General features: G+C 49.0%; 7 protein-coding genes across 7 annotated transcripts; 5 read left to right on the top strand and 2 right to left on the bottom strand.

Annotated features, from left to right (window-relative positions):
- Positions 1 to 1,324: 1,324 nt before the first annotated feature.
- LAJ45_07512 (uncharacterized protein) lies at positions 1,325 to 4,118 on the top strand (the record flags this gene model as incomplete). The annotated part of the gene is made up of 6 exons (XM_046117069.1): positions 1,325 to 1,348; positions 1,428 to 1,477; positions 1,561 to 1,603; positions 1,710 to 2,204; positions 2,262 to 2,675; positions 2,742 to 4,118. 6 exons carry the CDS (start codon positions 1,325 to 1,327, stop codon positions 4,116 to 4,118), a joined length of 2,403 nt encoding a protein of 800 aa, XP_045969714.1.
- A 1,931-nt stretch (positions 4,119 to 6,049) lies between these two features.
- On the bottom strand, positions 6,050 to 8,114 carry LAJ45_07511 (uncharacterized protein; the record flags this gene model as incomplete). Its single annotated transcript, XM_046117068.1, has 10 exons — positions 6,050 to 6,237; positions 6,305 to 6,355; positions 6,413 to 6,487; positions 6,561 to 6,695; positions 6,749 to 6,835; positions 6,899 to 7,279; positions 7,340 to 7,436; positions 7,511 to 7,554; positions 7,618 to 7,862; positions 7,933 to 8,114. 10 exons carry the CDS (start codon positions 8,112 to 8,114, stop codon positions 6,050 to 6,052), a joined length of 1,485 nt encoding a protein of 494 aa, XP_045969713.1.
- A 1,765-nt stretch (positions 8,115 to 9,879) lies between these two features.
- On the bottom strand, positions 9,880 to 10,489 carry LAJ45_07510 (uncharacterized protein; the record flags this gene model as incomplete). Its single annotated transcript, XM_046117067.1, has 2 exons — positions 9,880 to 10,373; positions 10,459 to 10,489. 2 exons carry the CDS (start codon positions 10,487 to 10,489, stop codon positions 9,880 to 9,882), a joined length of 525 nt encoding a protein of 174 aa, XP_045969712.1.
- A 468-nt stretch (positions 10,490 to 10,957) lies between these two features.
- Positions 10,958 to 11,765, top strand: LAJ45_07509 (uncharacterized protein; the record flags this gene model as incomplete). Its single annotated transcript, XM_046117066.1, has 4 exons — positions 10,958 to 10,998; positions 11,061 to 11,078; positions 11,471 to 11,665; positions 11,747 to 11,765. The coding sequence occupies 4 exons, from the start codon at positions 10,958 to 10,960 to the stop codon at positions 11,763 to 11,765; spliced, it is 273 nt and encodes a 90-aa protein (XP_045969711.1).
- Positions 11,766 to 11,991: 226 nt separating this feature from the next.
- On the top strand, positions 11,992 to 13,694 carry LAJ45_07508 (uncharacterized protein; the record flags this gene model as incomplete). The annotated part of the gene is made up of 5 exons (XM_046117065.1): positions 11,992 to 12,212; positions 12,289 to 12,687; positions 12,754 to 12,840; positions 12,893 to 13,289; positions 13,353 to 13,694. 5 exons carry the CDS (start codon positions 11,992 to 11,994, stop codon positions 13,692 to 13,694), a joined length of 1,446 nt encoding a protein of 481 aa, XP_045969710.1.
- An 896-nt stretch (positions 13,695 to 14,590) lies between these two features.
- LAJ45_07507 (uncharacterized protein) lies at positions 14,591 to 15,279 on the top strand (the record flags this gene model as incomplete). Its single annotated transcript, XM_046117064.1, has 3 exons — positions 14,591 to 14,617; positions 14,995 to 15,079; positions 15,158 to 15,279. 3 exons carry the CDS (start codon positions 14,591 to 14,593, stop codon positions 15,277 to 15,279), a joined length of 234 nt encoding a protein of 77 aa, XP_045969709.1.
- A 275-nt stretch (positions 15,280 to 15,554) lies between these two features.
- LAJ45_07506 (uncharacterized protein) lies at positions 15,555 to 17,813 on the top strand (the record flags this gene model as incomplete). Its single annotated transcript, XM_046117063.1, has 1 exon — positions 15,555 to 17,813. The coding sequence occupies one exon, from the start codon at positions 15,555 to 15,557 to the stop codon at positions 17,811 to 17,813; it is 2,259 nt and encodes a 752-aa protein (XP_045969708.1).
- Positions 17,814 to 18,268: the final 455 nt, after the last annotated feature.

Here is an 18,268-nt window from a genome sequence, read left to right as displayed (position 1 = left end):
GTCTTGGTGGGGGGAAGGGGGAGCTTTCTTGGTGAGACAGACAGAGCGGGGAGTGCGTGTGTATGTATGGTGTCAGCTAAATACTGAGCTATGTATGTAGCCTGCAGCTTTAATGGTGGAAGAGAGATCTACTCTAGATAGAAGCACAATTGAATTGGGAGGAGAGAGCGAACAGAGGACTGAAGGACTGGGCAGGACTGGCAGGAGTCCATTGAACATTTATATCAAACATCATGATCATCATCACGCCTCTCCTTAGTGCAAGGAAACCTCCGTATGTAGGTAGCTCCACCAACCAAGGGGCTCACAGCCAGTAAAGGGAAAAGAGTAAAAACTTGGAAGAAAGCTTTTTCACAGGTGACAGTTACGCAGGCCGGGTGCTTGATTGGATCGTCTTCCCTGATGGCGGGCGGGCGGTTGACGGTGTGCCAGTAGAGTACCACATAATGGCAAGGGACAGAATGAGAAAATCAAGCATCACCAAGCTCCAACAACAGGTGCAGCACGGGCAGTGTGAGTGAGCGAGCGAGTGCGCGGGCGTGAGTGCGCTGGCTGGCTGGCGAGTGATTGAAAGAGAGAGAGCTCCACACATCTGGACAGCCTTGATTGGTTGCCACACGCACAACGTCATGGGTGGCGGTGCTCAGCTTCATGAGCAGTGGCTCGGAGATGCCGTGGCTGTGGCTGTGCACTCAACACTTTCAACATTTGGAATAATCATGTGCTTGTGTCGAGCTCTAGGCTATCGATCTAGCTCAGTAAAGCACCTACTCCACATGATGTGCATCATCATCGCGAAAGTAAACCCTAGAAGATATCGTAAAGGTGGAGACTTTTGAAAGCAGCTGTGGCAGCAGAAGAAGAAGAAGAAGAGTTCATGCACAAGGCCAAACTGCGTGTTACAGAAAAGCGGAAGAGGTCCCACCACATTAGCCTACCTTGCCTGCCTGAATCCCGCAGGCAGCTTTCCCCCACCACCTCATCATCATCAATCATATCGCGATCCACCAAAAAAAAAAATAATAGAAAAAAAAAATCTCACCTTCAACCTTCATCCTAACATTCCACTCCCCCCTGGTTGTGTGTGTGCTCCCTGTTGTCATATTCCCCCCCCCCCCCCCCCACTGGCTCTGGTCTTTTCGATCTTTTCCTTCCTTGTTCGAGTAAAAACTACCACTACTACTACTTTCTAGTACTTCTATTTTCATACCATCTACAACCCCCTTGGTTTTCAGTACCAACCTTTTCTTTTCTTTATTGTCAAAGTCTTTTTTCGTCTCTGTGGGAATCGCTTTGATCCCGAGAGAGAGCATCACCGAGTTGCATGGAGCCTAACACTTCTACCTATGTGCGTTTCTGTTGTGGAGATTGTTGAATTGACGCGGAGGAGATAGAGGGGAGGAACATGAGGCTGATGCCTTTTTTAGATCCTTAGTCGCTCGACACTTCCAGAGACTCTCGATGACCTCTGTGTACGGTACGCAATAGAGAAAAAAAATACCCCATTGGTTGTGCTAGTTGTCATTTTCGGTCGCTGACGAGCGGTGCCAACAAAAACAGATTCATTCTCAACATCCCGGAGGAGGAGCTGAACTCAATCGAGGTTTGTTTTTTCCAACCAGCAAGCTACCTTTAACGCTTTCGCCCCCCGTAAAATCCGTAAAAAAAAAATTACTGAATTGATCCCCCCTTCTCTCTCCCCCGTACAGCGATTATCCTTCCAGATCGAAGCCGCGCAATGGTACTACGAGGACTTCCTCCGGGACATCAACCCGGCCCTGCCAACGCTCAACCTCCGTAACTTCATCTCAAAGATCTTTGCCGTGCTGCCCCTCCCCGTTATCGCCGGCCTCCCCGCCGGCGGCGCGGAAAGTGCATTCATCAACTTCATGTCCTACAAGACGCGGGTGCCTGTGCGAGGGGCCATCATCCTCAACCCGACAATGGACAAGCTTCTGCTTGTGAAGGGCTACAAGAAGGGCGCGAGCTGGAGCTACCCAAGGGGCAAGATCAACAAGGATGAAGACGACATGGTCTGCGCAATCAGAGAGGTTTTTGAAGAGACCGGGTTCGACTGCGAGGGCTTGGCGAAGGAGGAGGACTATGTAGAGATTGTGATGAGGGACCAGAATCTGAGGCTATATATCGTACCTGGCGTTTCGGAGGAAACGGTGTTCGAGTGCCAGACAAGAAAGGAGATTAGTGTGCGTATTGTGTGTGTGTGCTGGTGGGGTGGTGGGGTGCTGACAGGCTGTTGGTAGGATATCAAATGGCATCGCCTTACCGATCTCCCCGCGTATTCCAAGAAGAAGAATGGGCCGCCGCCGCAGAACGAGGTGCGGACTGGGAAATACTACATGGTGGCCCCGTTCCTCAAGGACCTGCGGAAATGGATCTCTACAAAGGGCAAGAAGTGGCTACAAGAGCAGCATCAGCAGAGCCTTGCGGCGGCAGCAAATAGGATAGCTGATGAGACTGAGGTTGAGGAGGAGACTGCAACTCCAATGCCAGATCCATCAGCTCAGTTACGGAATTTCATTGGTATTCCACCGCCGCCGCAGAACGATGCAGCTATGGCCAATGGGTATTCAAGCACCGATGAAGCTTCAATGAGGCTCAAAAATATGTTTTTCGGATCCTCGAGTAATCAGCAGGAGGGACAACAAGTACACCAGGTACAACAAGTACAATCCCAACAGGTACAAGCGCAACATGTGCAACCAGCAGCTCATGGTGACCAGTCCGCGAGGTTGATGAACATGCTGGGCGCTGGGCCTTCTCCGAACCAGCAGTCGGGCGTCTCTCTGAACGTAGAGCAACTCGAGCCAAACCCACTCGCGTTACTTTCAATACTCAAAAATGGATCTGGCGAACCCGTAACTCCGCGCGTCCCGCCCCAAGGAAGTGGTCAGCGGTTGGCATCTCCTCAGCGCGCAACACCGGCCGTCCAGAACTATGTTAATTCGCCGCAATCGCAGAAATCAACGCCTATAAAGAAGGCGCTGAGCTCTGCTAACAGTGGTATCATCGGGTCAAATACTGGGTGGCCTGAGTTTCCGCGAAACGTGCCAGATTCAACTACTCAATTGCCTTCATCGCCACCGCCAATGTCTAATCATCCATCCGCTCGGTATAATCAGAATTATCAAAATCAGCCAAGCTATCAGAATCAACCAGGACATCAGGGCCAACCAGGGTTTCAAAGTCAACCAAGCTATCAGAATCATCAAAACTATCAAAGTCATCAGAACCATCAAAATCACCAGAGCCATCAGAACCATCAGGCTCAACATCATGTTCGTGTAAACTACGCACTGCCGCCGCAGCCGCAGCCATATGCATTCTCACCTGTAAATCAGAACGGGTACAGGCCGCCCATGGTGCCTACACCTGCAGTGGAGACAAATATTCCTCTACCCTCGATCCCGGGAGAACAAGCAGGTACCCTATTGTCTATTCTAACAGGAGCGACACCAGCACCACAACAACCACCTGCACAGGCCCCACCTCCACTAGCACCACGGGCTGCTGCATCCCCGAAGGTAGAAGTTAGGGCCTCGCCTGCCGCTCCCTACGAACAGCCAGTTGCGAGGCCGCAGGCAACTCCTAGGACCCCAAAGTTAGCACACACCGCGCAGCAAGCTGCTCTTCTTGCCACCCTCCGCGGTGACAGCCCTCGCGCCGCTAGCGTCGCCTCAGGGCAGGCTTTTGCCCCCCCGCCGCAAGTTATACACGCGCCGATATCCCGCTCATCCACCGTGGGACCACAGGCCCAGCACCGCGCATCCCCCGGCGTTATAAGGCAAACATCTCAGTACGCTCCACCACCGAGCAACGTTGATCGCAGGGACAGCTTCAGTAGCCAGCAGCAAACCCTCCTTGCCATGTTCACCGGCGGCGTCTCGCCGGCTCCAGAGTCAGCGCTTCCCAACCCCGAGCAGGCCTATTCCAACCCCAACCCCAACCCCAACCCTGCTAGCGGCGGGAGGAGCCGCAGCGCCAGCAGAGGCCGCGTCGCCAGAAAGGAAAAGAGCGAGCCGCTAAAGAGCCCGCTTGGCAATGAGAGACAGGGGTTGATGGCGTATCTTGAGGGCGTGGCCAAGATGGGCGGACAGTAAGTGCAAGTAAGTGCCTTATTCAAAGAAGAGTCCTCTCTTCATTTATTTTATTTCCTTCCTTTCTCTATTTGATCTCATTTGTCTCTGATTTCCTCTTCTTTTTGGGAATGGGTTTTTTGTGCTTTCCTTTTTCCTTTTTCCTTTTTTTTTTTTTTTTTGTGGATCCTACCTTGTCTGGAGTTATGGTTTCATCTTGGGACCGGAGCAACGACACGTCTTTTTTTGGCGCGTGGTTTGGGTAACGGGGATGGGCGGGGAGGGGGGGGGTATGAGGATTCTGTTAGTTTATGTGGGGGGTGTGAGGACGCAAATATATTAACCTTTCTAGTCTCTTTCATTTTTTTTTCTTTTTTTGACATCTCGGGCTTGTGTTATATTTTCTCCACCATGCTGAGAGTATTTGGAAAAAAAAATTTCTCTTTTTCTTTTGTATGCTGCTGCTGCTGCCATAGGGTACAGTAGGTAACCGGGGTGGGGTGGATAATCTCCTGCATGCTATCCCCACAATACTGGACATTGAAGGGACTTTGTTAGTGTGTGTGTGTTGTTTTTTTAAAAGAAAAGAAAAACCTTGTACCGCGTCGCGGGAATATCTGTTGTGTTATTATATGTAGTTAGTTACCTTGTTTCCCCTCCCCGCCGGCCGAGTCTGTGGTGGTGATGGGGTGTTTGTTGATGATATAAGGGCCCGTTTGGTAGTTTAAGTCGTTGCAACGGACTTATCCAAAGGGTCACTTATGTGGAGAGGATAAGTCGCTCTCTAGAAAAGTTAGTTGCCTGCTGTTTGGTAGTTTAAATTAAGTTGACCGAATGTGGTTGGGTTGGAGGTGATATCGTTCAGTCGATTTGTTAACTTTGGGTGACAAATCTACTGGACAAAATGTGTTGCCAAACAGCCAAAACTTTTTAGGGAGTCCAGAATACGCGAATAAGTCGCTCCCCACCAAAATCCGACAAGTCGACCCCGTTGCCAAACGGGCCCTAAATACAAAAAAAAAAAAGTCAGGTCGCAGGCAGACTTGTGGGTCTTACTGCGGGGTTGCCTGGTGTTTTGTGTGCATCTTGAGCTAGTATCTTTTCACCGTGCTGTGGATTGTGTGTACGTCATAGTGTATCACTCGTAGCCAAGGGCGTGCGTGTTCGTACCCATCTACGACGCTGCTACATACATGTAGGAGGGACCTACACGTCCTGTCCTGTGTTGCTCAACAACTAGGTCCGATATATGATATGATGTTACCGGACATCTACCCCAGGGCCCCCAGTTGAGTTAGACCTGCCCTTATCTTTATCGCCGCCGCCACTTTTCCCTTTGAATTTCTAAATATAACCTCCGAACTGGCGTTCCCCCGCGCGCGTCATTCTCCGCTGGGGATGTGGCTGGCGTGTAGGGATGACGGAAGAGTTGTGTAGTAGTGGTGGTGGTGGTGGTGGTGGTGGTGGTGGTGGTGGTGCTCTTTGTTCTGGGGGTGCTTGGAGGTTGGGCGGAGTTTGTGGGCTTGGGGTTTACTGGAGGTACGTTGTGTGTGTGTATATGGAGTTAGTTAGGTACATAGCTGGACCTTTATCCTGAGAGGTGGGAAAGGGTCGAGATTATCCCTTCATCCTGTCGATTGGCTAGTGGAGAGCTTCTGGGTAGGTTGGTTCGTTGGTTTGTATTTATGATATAGGAAAGCGGGGGAGGGAGGGAGGGAGGGAGAGAATCATAATTAATCTACCAACTAGATCAACAACCACAGCTGCCCCAACAGCACCCACCCAAAACCCCCACATCTCCTTTTGAAAATAGTAACAAAACATATTCAACCAAACTACGAAAAAGCCATTCGTTAATCACAAACAACAACCAGCACATCCGACCGAGTGACACCCCATGACGCACCACCTCTCCTTCACTAAGACATACATTCCAGCTATATACACGTATCTAGCTACAAAAACCACCTAAACTCGGCCGCGCCCGGCCCCTTTGCCAGCACCTTGGTAGGCACGTCCCTTGCATCGATACGAACGCCCTGCTCCCGGTCCCGTCGCCGGTTGTCGCAGATCATGAAGGTGCCCAGTCCGGCGGAGAGTATGACGCCTGCGGCGCCGAAGCAGGCGGTTGTCACGAGGGCCGCTGTACGTATGAGTGGTTAGCTATCTGCGGTGTAGGGAGGAAGGGAGTTTGGGGGGGGGGGGCTTACGGATGTAGTCGGGGGCGTCTTGGGCGCGGAAGATGTTAGAGCTAACAATTCCTAGTTGCGGGATATTAGGTTAGTGATAGATCAGGAAGAGAGGAATGGGGGTTATACCCATCATGTTTGCGACTGGGACTCCGACAGAGGTGAGGACTACTCTGCGGCCTTCGTGGGCGATGTTGTTGTTATCTGTAGTATAGGGGGAGGTCTTTTTTAGCCTCGAGATATGCAATGGGGTTTTGTTCGTGGTGGCAGTACTTACACCAGGTAGAGAGCAGTACGCTGGGTGCCGAGGTGCCCCAGCACATCATGAATGTGGCAAAGTAGGCAATCTGTTTCTCGGAGAGAGCGTCGATGCTGGAGTATACGATGAAACCGATGAGCGGGAACGAAAAGCCTACCAGGAACGTTAGCTGCAGTCAATGATCGTATCACCACCTAAATACCCGCCTAAAGCAATGAACGGAAATCTCAGCCGTGTAAAGTCCGATGTGAAAGCTAGGATAAGCAGCATGACCGCACCAGTTACATTCGGAGCTAATAACCATCAATCAGCACTTCTCTCTCCCCACACATCTCGCGAGAAGCAGAAACCCATACCAACAGTAAACAGGTTCGTCTTGATAACATTGTACCCCAACCTTCCGACAATCTGCGGCAGGAATAGCGACACACTCTGTAGCGGCACACCCAAGCACACCTCGATGGCCAGCCACGCCCACGCAACCGGCAGCTTAAACACCTTGAGCGACTCCTTCAGGTTGAACTTTTCGTCGACGACCGAGGAGCTGTCGACCTGGATGCGGTGGAAGGCGAGCTCCTTCTCGGCATCGCTGAGGAAGCGGGCTTTGGCGGCGCTCATGGGGAGGTACCACCAGGCGAAGAGGCTGAACAAGACGGTGCAAGAGCCCTCGATAAGGAAGAGGAAGCGCCATGAGGGGATGGAGTGGTCGATTTGGAAGACGCCGAACGCTAGGAGACCTGGCGACTGGGTTAGCTGGGAGGCTTTAGTTTACGGGATTGCCTAAACTAAGTACTAACCACTGAAGGCATTTGCAATATTGCTAGCAGCGTAGAATATTGCTAGACGGCGGGCGAGTTCGCCGCGCCTGTAGAAGGTCGTGAGGTAGTATATGACCTATTATAAGAGGAGTTAGTCCCTTCTTTCATTCATTACTGCTATTACTACTACATACTGCACTAAGGACTTACCAAAGGGAAAAATGCACTTTCAGCCATTCCCAAAAACCACCTGACTGTAAGTAAGCACGGTTAGTCTGTATCCTGCTATTAACAACTCTAAAAGTAGATGTACTTACCTGCCATCATGCCTCCAAAGTTCTTAACACTGGCTCCAAGCAGTGTCATACTCCCAAACCCAAACATCATCACAGGGAGCACCCTAGAAGGCCCATACTTCTTTCCCAGCATCCCCAAGGGCGGCGCAAATAAGACGTATGGCACATAGAACACAGAGAGGATTATATTGTACTGATTTCCTTTAAAGCCAAGGTCTTTCTCAAAACCGTTAGTTTTCGCATTTCCAAGGTTTCCTTTGTCGAGCCTGTGTATAAGCACAGTTAGTTGGTGTACTCAATAAATATATTTCTTTATTGGTATGTATGGCAACATACGCATTAAAGAGGTACATGACCGCCAGAACAGGCATCAGTCTGTAGTCGAAACGTCTGCATAGTGCTCTCTCGGCAGCGACATCGACTACTCGGGCTGTGAGTTCCGTCGAGCCATCTTTCGCTGACGAGATAGATCCAGGGTGTTTTTCCACGTCCGGGTGTTCTTGCTTAATGTCCGTCATATATCGAAAGCTAAACAGCTCTTGCTCTGAGTTTTTTTCCGTAGGTATACAAGTACAGCGTCTAAGAAGACTAATAATAATAAAAAAAGTAACTCGTATTAAGGTGTTGTGTTGTCTCTTATAGCTCTAGAGCTGGGAGCGTGGCAGACCATATATCACCGGGCGAATAAATAAATACTTTAAACCCCCAAAGCCAAAAGAAAAAAGCTACAATTAGCCAGCTCTAAAACAGTCTCCGAAACCCCCCATGGGTCCGCAAATTGATAGGTTATCAGTTGCGCGCGGGCAACAGAGTGTAGCGGGCAACAAGGAGTTACCGCCCGCATGCGGTAATGATAGTCCACATTCCAGGAAGGTTTCTCGGAGTCGCTAATACGACTGCATGCGCACGTAGGATAAGATAGATGGCGGGAGGGAAAAGGCTTGCTTTGGGAATACGTAAACGTTTAAAATCATAGATAAACCTATCGCGTGCCCAGGCCCCAGGGTTTGGTCGAAGGGGTGCGGAGGTAATCTGGGAATTCATATATCTCTACCAAGATCGATGTGCGGCGTGCCGGACTGTAGATGCAGATCGTTTTACAAACTGCTCGAGGAGTACATAGCTGCTTCGTTTGTAGATGTTCCCTAAGCGGTATGTAGATAGATAGATTCACACATGTGCTAAGTGATGCAAATAGGCTGCTATTTGGCACGATGTTTGTGTGTCCTGAGTGTTCTGCTCGCTGTGCGCGTCGAGGGGAGGTTTCGTTTCATCGGGCGGGTGCTGTTGATCACCAGGGCTCACTCGTGACTAGATGCGTGCTAGCTCCAAGGGTAAGCGGAGCGGCGGGGGCTGGTCGGGTGTGCGAACACTGCCAAGCGATGCATCATGACCGTTCCAGATCGAGTCTGCCTCCATAGATTAGATTCGAGATATGGCCTGCTCTGCTCCGACTGTCAGGACTTTCCCGAGCTGAGATTGCATTGAAGAACGTATGCTTGGCTTTAATCTTGATATTAGTCGGTAGCCATGTAACCCCGCAGAATGTCATATAAGAGTACCTGCCGAAATTGATGCTGTGCGGGGGTACTCGGGATGATGTCCGCGATCTTGTAGATAACTCATGTCTACAAAAACAGCAATTGGTAGTGGGGGTTCACACTTGAGTTTCGGAGGGTCGATATTCAAATCGGTGACAACTACAACGAGACCAATGCAACGCTATCAGGACCGATATCTAAGCAGTGACGTTTTTCATGATATAAACATATCAGCACCGACCCGACCACATGGATAAGTTCAAGTACTCTCACCCACACGAAATGTCATCCCGAATATGGCACTGATGGACCTTCTTTTGGGAGATGATTACACGAGATGTAGGTACGGGTTCCTTTGACCCCGGACAGAGCCGTGGGGCCCTGGTACACATCAATCACAAGCAATCACTCGCTATATAAAATGCATACGGACAAGCCCGGTTCCTAGCTTTAGGCAGGCGGGGTACCCTGTTTCCTCGCGGCATCATGGAGTAATAAAACGGCTTCGGAAAGAGGAGCATCGCCTCTATGAGAACCGTAACTAATTTCTACAGCATGCTTATCTATTGCTCAAAGCCAATGGCTCGCAGAAGGAAACATACGAAAAACTAAAAGAAGTTTCTACTTAATCACTTCTACCTAATCCCGCAAACACCAGCGCAAGCCAGGACACCACGCTGTGAGGGTTATATGCCTTTAGGGCCTATGACAATTAGGCACAATATATTACTACTCCGATCCCTCATTCCTGATCGAATGACAGCTTGACTGCTCGTTTCTTAGGTTTGCTGCCCGCCTTTGTCGCCTTTCCCTTCTTATCCTTCACCTCCTCCTTCTTCTCTTTCTCAGCCGGCTCATCATCATCGCCACCGATCTTAGTCGCCTTCCGTTTCTTCCCCTTGACGCCTATTTCAGTGACGTTCTCTTTCAGCACCCTTCCCGCCTCCTCCTCTCCCTTCACCTTCCCCACAACCTCCTTACTCTCTTCCCCAACAGGCACAACGCTCTCCTCCCCAGCAGCAGCACCCTCCTCTCCCTCCGCCTGCGCCCCTTTCCTACTCGTGAGGGCATCAAACTCCTCCCTCGACACCTCTGACCCCTCCATCACATACGCCGGCGCATCCTCCTCGTCGTCCACGGCCGTCTTCTTATTGCGCGGCGCGATATAGCGGTCCGGCCCACCGCCGCCGGCGTGCTGCTGCCGCAGGCGCCGCAGGAAGGCGGGCTCTTCCATCTCTGTGCGCGCGCAGTTTGTTCAGTTAGCCCGGAGGAAAAAGGTTCGCTAGCTGCCCGCGGATGGATGGTTGGGCATGTAGATTACCATATTGGAGGTTTTTGGACTTGTGCGACATGGTGCGAGTGCTTGGTGTTGTTTGTGAGGGCGTGCGCGCGCGTGTAACTACATGTATGGAGCTAGGTGCTGGCAGGGCAGGGGGAGACGTGATTGAGGTGGAAGGCTTGGCGGGTTATGCTTAAGTTTGGGTTTGGGTTTGGGTTTGGGAGAGATCCGTGTGCTCGACAAAACACCCGGGTAAATTATTAATAGGTTTGTACATCTCCCCGGGGGAAGATGATGTTCTCTTGTCCTTTGGATTGGAGGATGGGTTTTGGAGGAGTGTAATACTCTAAAATCGGCGCCGTCGATCTACCAAAATGAACCCTTTGGCGTATAATTGAAGCTTCAAGGTCTGAGACTCATGAGAAATAGCATCAGGAAACCCTCTACTAGCAGCTTGAGCTGCACAGCAGGACCAGCAGTGGATTGGATCGAGCCTAGCCAAGGTCTACAAAATAAAGGTTATTTAGGATTTGTCTCTATGATGCCTACTGACTACATCATAACTTGGGTTGTAATGGAAAGGTTTTGAGTCAAGCTCGTATGATCTGGTAATCCAGTAACTAAGATTTCAAATATTGCTATAGGAAACCTCTGAGGCTATGGTCGATCTCACATTCCCCCTATTGAATAAAGGTTGGTAAGATTAGTAGATGTAAATGCCTTGAACCTGCATGAAAAGTGCCCCAGATTGGCAGCTATATATGTTGCACCTACACTTATGAGAAATGTAGTACTGGAGTTAAAGTTGAACAGATAGGATTGACAGGGGCGTATCCACCCTTTTTAACCACCTTCGAAGGGTCCCAGCGAGTGATAACTCGTGCAACTCGTATTTAATGATTGTTTAGGCTGCCTTAGGAAATCCAAAAATTATTTTTTAGGGCATCTAGGGTGGACTTGGAGTTGGGCAAGGGCTTAGTAAAAGCTTTTGCACGTGGGGGGTTGATATTTTGCTCCACAGTGGTACATGCGGCTAACCTGATTAATCACACAGTGGGATTTTGCTCGACAAGCAGGCCAGATTCTCCCTTTCCCCTAAGTCCACATCGGCGGCCCCCAGTTTTTTTTGGCTCCAACAGCCACTTCTCGCGACGAAGTCTGCTGCTGTCTGCAATCAATCATCTCCAATCCTCTTAACAGAGCTGGTTCGCCGGCATCTTCATCATCCATACAACATCGATTGTAATAGGTGTGTTCTCTACTTGCTTCCACTTATCGTTTATTCCTTTGCCGGGGCTAGTTGCGCAGAGCACGTACTGAGATTTTTTAGGAGTACGCAGTGGCTCTGACAGCAGCAGCCATTCTCTCGGACCGTCCTTGCCATTCTCTTTTTTTCTATCCATCATCTATCTCATCGCTCAGGCGTTACATATTACTCGATAAGCTTCTTTTCGAAGGAATTATCGTAACCGAACCCCTTCCCTATCAACCTTGCAATAACCCCCTCCATCCTTCACTCCCGATTGTATGGGGTTGGTAACCCAACTTTACCAACGGTTCCCCTCAAAGACAAATATGCCATCGCTTGAGGACTTTTCAAAGAATCGACTGTCGCCGCGGTTAGCTTTCCTGCGGCGGCGGGTCAAGTTATCTAAAGGGAACAGCATTACGATACCATTAGGAGTAATCCTACTTTTCCCTGTAACAGTTGTCCTTCTTATACTCGTCCTATTCATTCGACACCCCGATTCCCCCGCAAGAATACTGATCCCATCTGGATCTCCTCCGTCGATAAGGTAGGGATTTTTTCACTCCCGGTCTCTGAAATGGCCGATAGTTGTATGATAGGGGTATTCTGACCACAGTATACAGGAAAATCTCTGAAGAATTCGATAAGCCCTTTGTTACAGGATGCTTGGAACCCGAGACGAACACACCGCGGGCAAACGCGGCGTTCGTTGTGCTTGCCCGGAACAAGGAGTTGGAAGGTGTTATTCAGTCTCTCAAGTCAATCGAACGTCACTTCAATCGCTGGTACCACTATCCCTACGTCTTCCTCAATGACGGCGTCTTCAACGAGGAGTTCAAGAACGCTGTTCAGAACTACACCAGTGGTTCGGTTGAGTTTGGAAAGATTGACTCCAGCATGTGGGGATTCCCTGATTGGGTAGATCATGATGAGGCTGCAGAATCGATCGCAAAGCAAGGAGATGCGGCAATTATGTACGGTGGCATGGCCAGTTACCATCACATGTGTCGGTTTTACTCTGGGTATGGAACATTGTTATTTTTTCACATCGGCCAGGGATCTGTTTCTAACTAGAATTGGGGGGTTAGGTTTTTCTACAAGCACGAGTTGCTGGCAAAGTACGAATGGTACTGGCGCTTGGAGCCCGAGATCAAGTACTTCTGTGATATCACTTAGTAGGGTTTCCTCTCCATAACGATGCATTTCTACAGATACTAATGGATTCAGCGATCCGTTCTTGCACATGGCAAGGAATAACAAGACATACGGTTTCACAATTGCGGTCAAGGAACTAAAGGAAACAGTGCCCAACCTTTTCCGCTATGCGTCCGCATATAAAAGAACCAACAACGTTACATCCAAGGGACTATGGGAGATGTTCCTTGAGAAACCGGAACCACCCAAGGAGAAGAAATTGGACAAGCTTCCTGAAGAGGTGTTGAAGCTTGACCCTAACAGCGGAAAGCTCCCAGATGTTGATCCAGATGCAATGGAGTCGGAAAAGTACAACATGTGTCATTTCTGGAGTAACTTTGAAATCGCTCGTTTGGACTTTTTCCGAAGCAAACCCTATGAGGATTTCTTCCAAATGATGGATAAAAGTGGCGGTTTCTGGACAGAACGGGTTAGTGTTTCCCCCCAATATACCTGCAGTTCTGTTAGATCTGATTACTGATTATTACTGTAGTGGGGAGATGCCCCAATTCATTCTCTTGCCGCTGGTGCCCTCCTTGGTCCCGCAGATATTCACTATTTCCGTGACTTTGGTTATCGACACACCACGATCCAGCACTGTCCGGCTAATGCTCCCGCTCGACAGCTTCCTAGACCAAAATTCATTGAGAAAACAACCACCGATCCAAAGAAGGCAAAAGAAGAGGATGACTACTGGCAACATTGGGATGCCGAGAAGGAGAATGGAGTGGGGTGCAGGTGCAGATGTGATACTGATATTCTGGATATTGAAGGAAAGCCAGGAAGTTGTCTTTCTGAGTGGGTAGAAGTGGCAGGCGGTTGGACATCGGCATGATGTAAGAGACGAATAAATGATGGGTGGATATCGATTACTACTTCTCTCGGAGTCTGTGTATTGCTCTCCATGTTAACTATTTTCACTTTTTTCACTTTCTTATTTTCTTTTTGGTTTTACAGTACCTTTTTTGTTACCCCTTTTTCTGTCTTGCCCATTGCATCTACCGCGTTATAATTCCGCTTCTTTGTGGTCGGGGCTGCAAGAATTGGCATCATAAATTCGTTTTATATTTCAACGGTGGATAGGTTAGTTTGCATTGTTTTATCTAGTCTTGACGCTGGTGTCGGATGCCATTTTTGTGGGTCTTGAGGTTGAAGATGTAAACCGGGCTTTTCTCCTGTTATATCTTATTCTTTTATTATTATTCTCTTCCTGTGTTGTTTTTTCATGTTTTAAACTTGCTAGCGGGCATGGGGTAACATTCCGTGGCATTATTTTATGTCTCATGCGGCTCTCTGGGGAAGGTTACGGTATCGGATAAGGCGGTCAACAAAAAGAGGATTAGCCATGAGCAGGCTTATAGAAGCAGGAATCAAGGAAGTTTGCCGAGTCCAAGAAAATGAATTGGATACTTGTCGATAGGGATGATTTATGATTTCTTCTTTTATGTATGGTAGTAATAGGCGGGGCACAATTTTGGCAAAAAAGAAGAGAAGTGGGCGGAATGACTCGCTTTATCTATGACTGGGCAACAGTAACGATGTCTCAGATATTATTATAACTTTGACGAGAGTCTGTCTGCAAGCTTAAGAGCTGCCCGTACAACAACTGCATGTGTTTGAATCCAGGAACTTTGATGTTTCTACATATCCAACACGAATTGGTACCTGCCGGTCCCCCGCCCCGCCCCATGCCTCTGTGTCATGGATAGCCACCGGCTACAGTCGAACGAGATGGTCAATCGAGATATCGCAGGAAACGTGTGCCATCCTCAGCGAGAGTAACCCTTATCCTGGACTGCGATAACACACGGCCTAGCTGCATAGAGTTAGGCGTGATGCAGCTTGCAGCTCACCTGGCCTGGTGTAATTTACCCCTCCAAGGCTCCATAACAACCATTGCTGAGCTCATACACACCTTTTAGAAGAAGGACACCACTTCTCCCCACTCTGTGCTTCTTCTTCTCCTCCTCATCTTCTCACGGCATTCGCTGTCTTTTGTGCACTCAGACTCTTCCGTTTTGCCTGGGCCCGACAGCTTGTTTCTATTGCCTTCGAAGAAGATCCCTATTGAGCTACTTTTATCTCTGAGACAGTTCCTAATAGCTACTTTAGTTGTGTGCAATACAAACAAATAGACCTGCTTTGCCCCGCGTTTAACTGAGAGTCTAACCTTGTTACATGCTACGGTTGGCTACCAGGAACTCTTGAATAGCTATTACTGTGCGGCGATTCCTTTCTCGCAATCCTGAGCCTTCGTTCTCAGATTTTCTCTTGTCTGACTCAACTCTGAACAACAAGGCAGTAGCTTTTTGCCTCTCGGTGCCGAGGAGCCTCAAAGTCCCGACGTAACGAGACCCACATACAACACTGGAAAGAAACCCCTCCCTCTATCTCCCTCCCTCTTCCCCCGCAACCTCTAAGCTCCCCCCCGATTCACACCCTGGACTCTTCGTATTTACCTACTACGTTCACAAAGGTGTATTTCTCTGTCCTCTCGCTTCACGCTGCTCCACCCATAAACCGCTATCTTGTTCTTTTGTTACTGACCAAAAAACAAGGCTATACAAACCAGCTGTGTCCCACGTCACTAGATATACAGCGACTTACCCCCCCCCCCCCAGATATATAACTCTATAAATATCCCTTGAAATTTCCCATCTTTAAATTTTGGCTCTTTTGAAAAAAGGGGAAAAAAATGCCGACCTATTCAGAGGACGGCGATGGCATAATGGGTGAAAGTACCTATGAGATCCTCACAGACTCTACCCTCCTTACAGACGACGAAGATGATGCATCATCAGTTGCTTCTTTGGACGAAAACAGTGAAGAAGAAGACAGTGCATCTGCCGAAGATGCTGAGTCTCTCGCAGAGTTTCCTGTCGAGACACAACATAACGATCCCCATCCAGGAATCCCAGCATTCGGTGGGTTAGACGAGCAGCCCCTCGAATGTAGTGGAATGACCATGAAATCGGACGGATCAATCTCGGAGCAGATTACCTTTGAAGAACCGGAAGAGTTTGCCGGCGAACAAATCTCGGTCAGCCACAGTATCTGCAACTTCAACGAGGCTGAGACTAGCGAGATCAACACTCACATTCGGGTTGAAGAACCTCCACCAACAAAGCTTTTTGCTACCGTCCGCCAGACTATGAGCAAGTCTCAGCTTATCATGAATGAACCATTCCGTGTTCTTTATATTGGATCCACAGTGGCCAAGGATGACATAATTACAAAGCTAGGTGGTGCCTTGGCTGTACCTATTACAGAATCGACAAGCTCTCTAAGCTCTTGGGAATCTGGATCCAAAGGTTCCCGTTTCAATGTCATTCCTGTTTCCTCTTTCGGGACTCGTAGCTGCTCACCTGAGGTCGAGCTGGTCGAGTCCTTCGGCGTGGAGATGGCTGTAGATGTATGTACAACTGCAAAGTCTTCTAAACGGGAAAATCGTCCGGACAACATCTGCCTATGGTTGAACGGTAATCAATCGGTGCAATCTACCTATGGCGATGATGGTCCTGAGATCACAACTCCTGGATGGAAGCTCCCTCACCTTGCAGTCGTCTTCTCTTCGGATGACGATAATACACAAAGAAGAATGACCAGAGTTTATGCAAGGTCCTTCATGGCTAGGCATTCCGTCCCGACTCTTGTTATCTCACAGAATACGCTTTATCATAAGCCTACCGAGAATTTCGCTCTCGACACGCGCAGTGTGCATATGTGTCTCGAATCCCAATCGGAGTCGAAATATGGTAACTTGGTGCATAAACGTCTTCCTGTTGATCTGTCCACTTTCCTCAATCTCGATGTTCGCCAGTTGAACCGAAACTTGGCTTGTATCACTGGCATTTCTTCAAGCCAGGAAATCTCTCCAGCGCCAGTTGGCAGAACGCGTACGTCCTCCTCCGCTTTGTTCAACCCATTAATGCGAGATGTAGAAAAAACCCCTCACCGTCAAGACGGTAACGCTACGGGCTCCTTGTACTGGATCCGTGAGCAGAAGCGTGATGATTTGTGGAAGTTGTTCCTTGTTGGTTGGGTGTTTGTATGTGGGCTCGCTGGGGCGACGTTCGCAATCGCATATATGAAGTTTTCGAAGTCATCCATGGAAGTGGAGGACGTCACAGAGACTGTGATCAAGGCTGTTACCGCGATCACGGCTACCTCTACGGCGACCTTGGCCGTTCCCACATCAATCTCGGCATTTACGTCCATTTATACCGCGATGCAGTCTGCCCCAAGTATTTCTACTGCATGCGGGCCAAAAATGGACATTTCGAGTCTTATTTATGACTCCTCATTGCTCTCGTTGAACGAATCTGATCAATTCAGCATTCATGTCATCGGTGACAATCATATACTTGTACGTCCTCCGCAAAAGTACTTGCTTCTCAAGAAACCGCCAGCCCTTTTCGTCGAGGTTACTCGAGGCGGTGCGAAGATCGAAGCCGAGCTCTCGAAACCTTTCGACGGGGTTTATACCTTGAAGCTGGATGCCGAGGAGGCTTGGGGTCTGATGAACGTTTCGCTCTGGACGAAGCAAAAGCCTGTGATGAAGGAAACCCTCGAGGTTGACTTTGGGTCTCCATGGCTTAAGCTTTCGGGATGGAAGAAGGTTGCTGGGCAGAAGAAGACGGAGTTACAGACTCTCATTGAACAGGCAAAGACGGACGCAAACCGCATCGCAAGCGACTTCAGCCAAATCGCAGGGCAACAGGCATTGGAGGTCAAGGGCCTGTTGGTTTCAAAGGCTAGAGAGCTTACCAAAGGCGTTACAATGATTTACCGAGGCACACGGGAGATCAATGTCAAGCGTCTTTTCAACTCCGCGCCCCCTTCGGTCTATGTGCAGACAGCCCAGCGCCAGGCAAAGATCGTTTGGGAAAAGAAGGTCGCAGATATGGCTGAGACCACAGCGGAAGCCAAGAAGCGCGGCTGGTTGCGGAGATGAGAAGTATATTGACACCAGACTTTTTTTTTATGATGCAGGACTTTTTTATCATTACGTTCCATTAGGGTGGCAGGTTTATCCGTCGTCTTTTCTTAGGTCATGTGTATTTGTCTCTCTTTGTTTTCTTATGTCTTCTTTTTTGCTTGGGTGTGGGGATCAACTGGAAAGGATTGGTTTGGTGTCAGGTTTTTTTATGTTGTCGTTTTGCTATTGTGTTTCTTTCTCTATTGGTATTTTTTCTTTCTCTACTCTTCATGATTATCTTCCTTGGATACGAATGCCTTCACTGTGTGTGTATCTGTATCTCAAAGCATGATATAGTAAAGGTGTATATGCACATTCACAGGTGAGTGATTTCGGTGCAGTCACAGAGGATAGGATAAGCTAATTGGAATAGTTCGGGGGTTCCAAAACGGGGTGGACATGATTCTAATGTCTTGATTGATTGACTTATT

The sequence above is a fragment of the Morchella importuna genome (assembly GCF_003444635.1).
Source record: "Morchella importuna strain M04M26 chromosome Unknown Morimp01GS024, whole genome shotgun sequence".
NCBI lineage: Eukaryota > Fungi > Ascomycota > Pezizomycetes > Pezizales > Morchellaceae > Morchella > Morchella importuna.
Note: the sequence above shows the minus strand (reverse complement) of the source record. Positions and strands in the feature narration are given on the sequence as shown.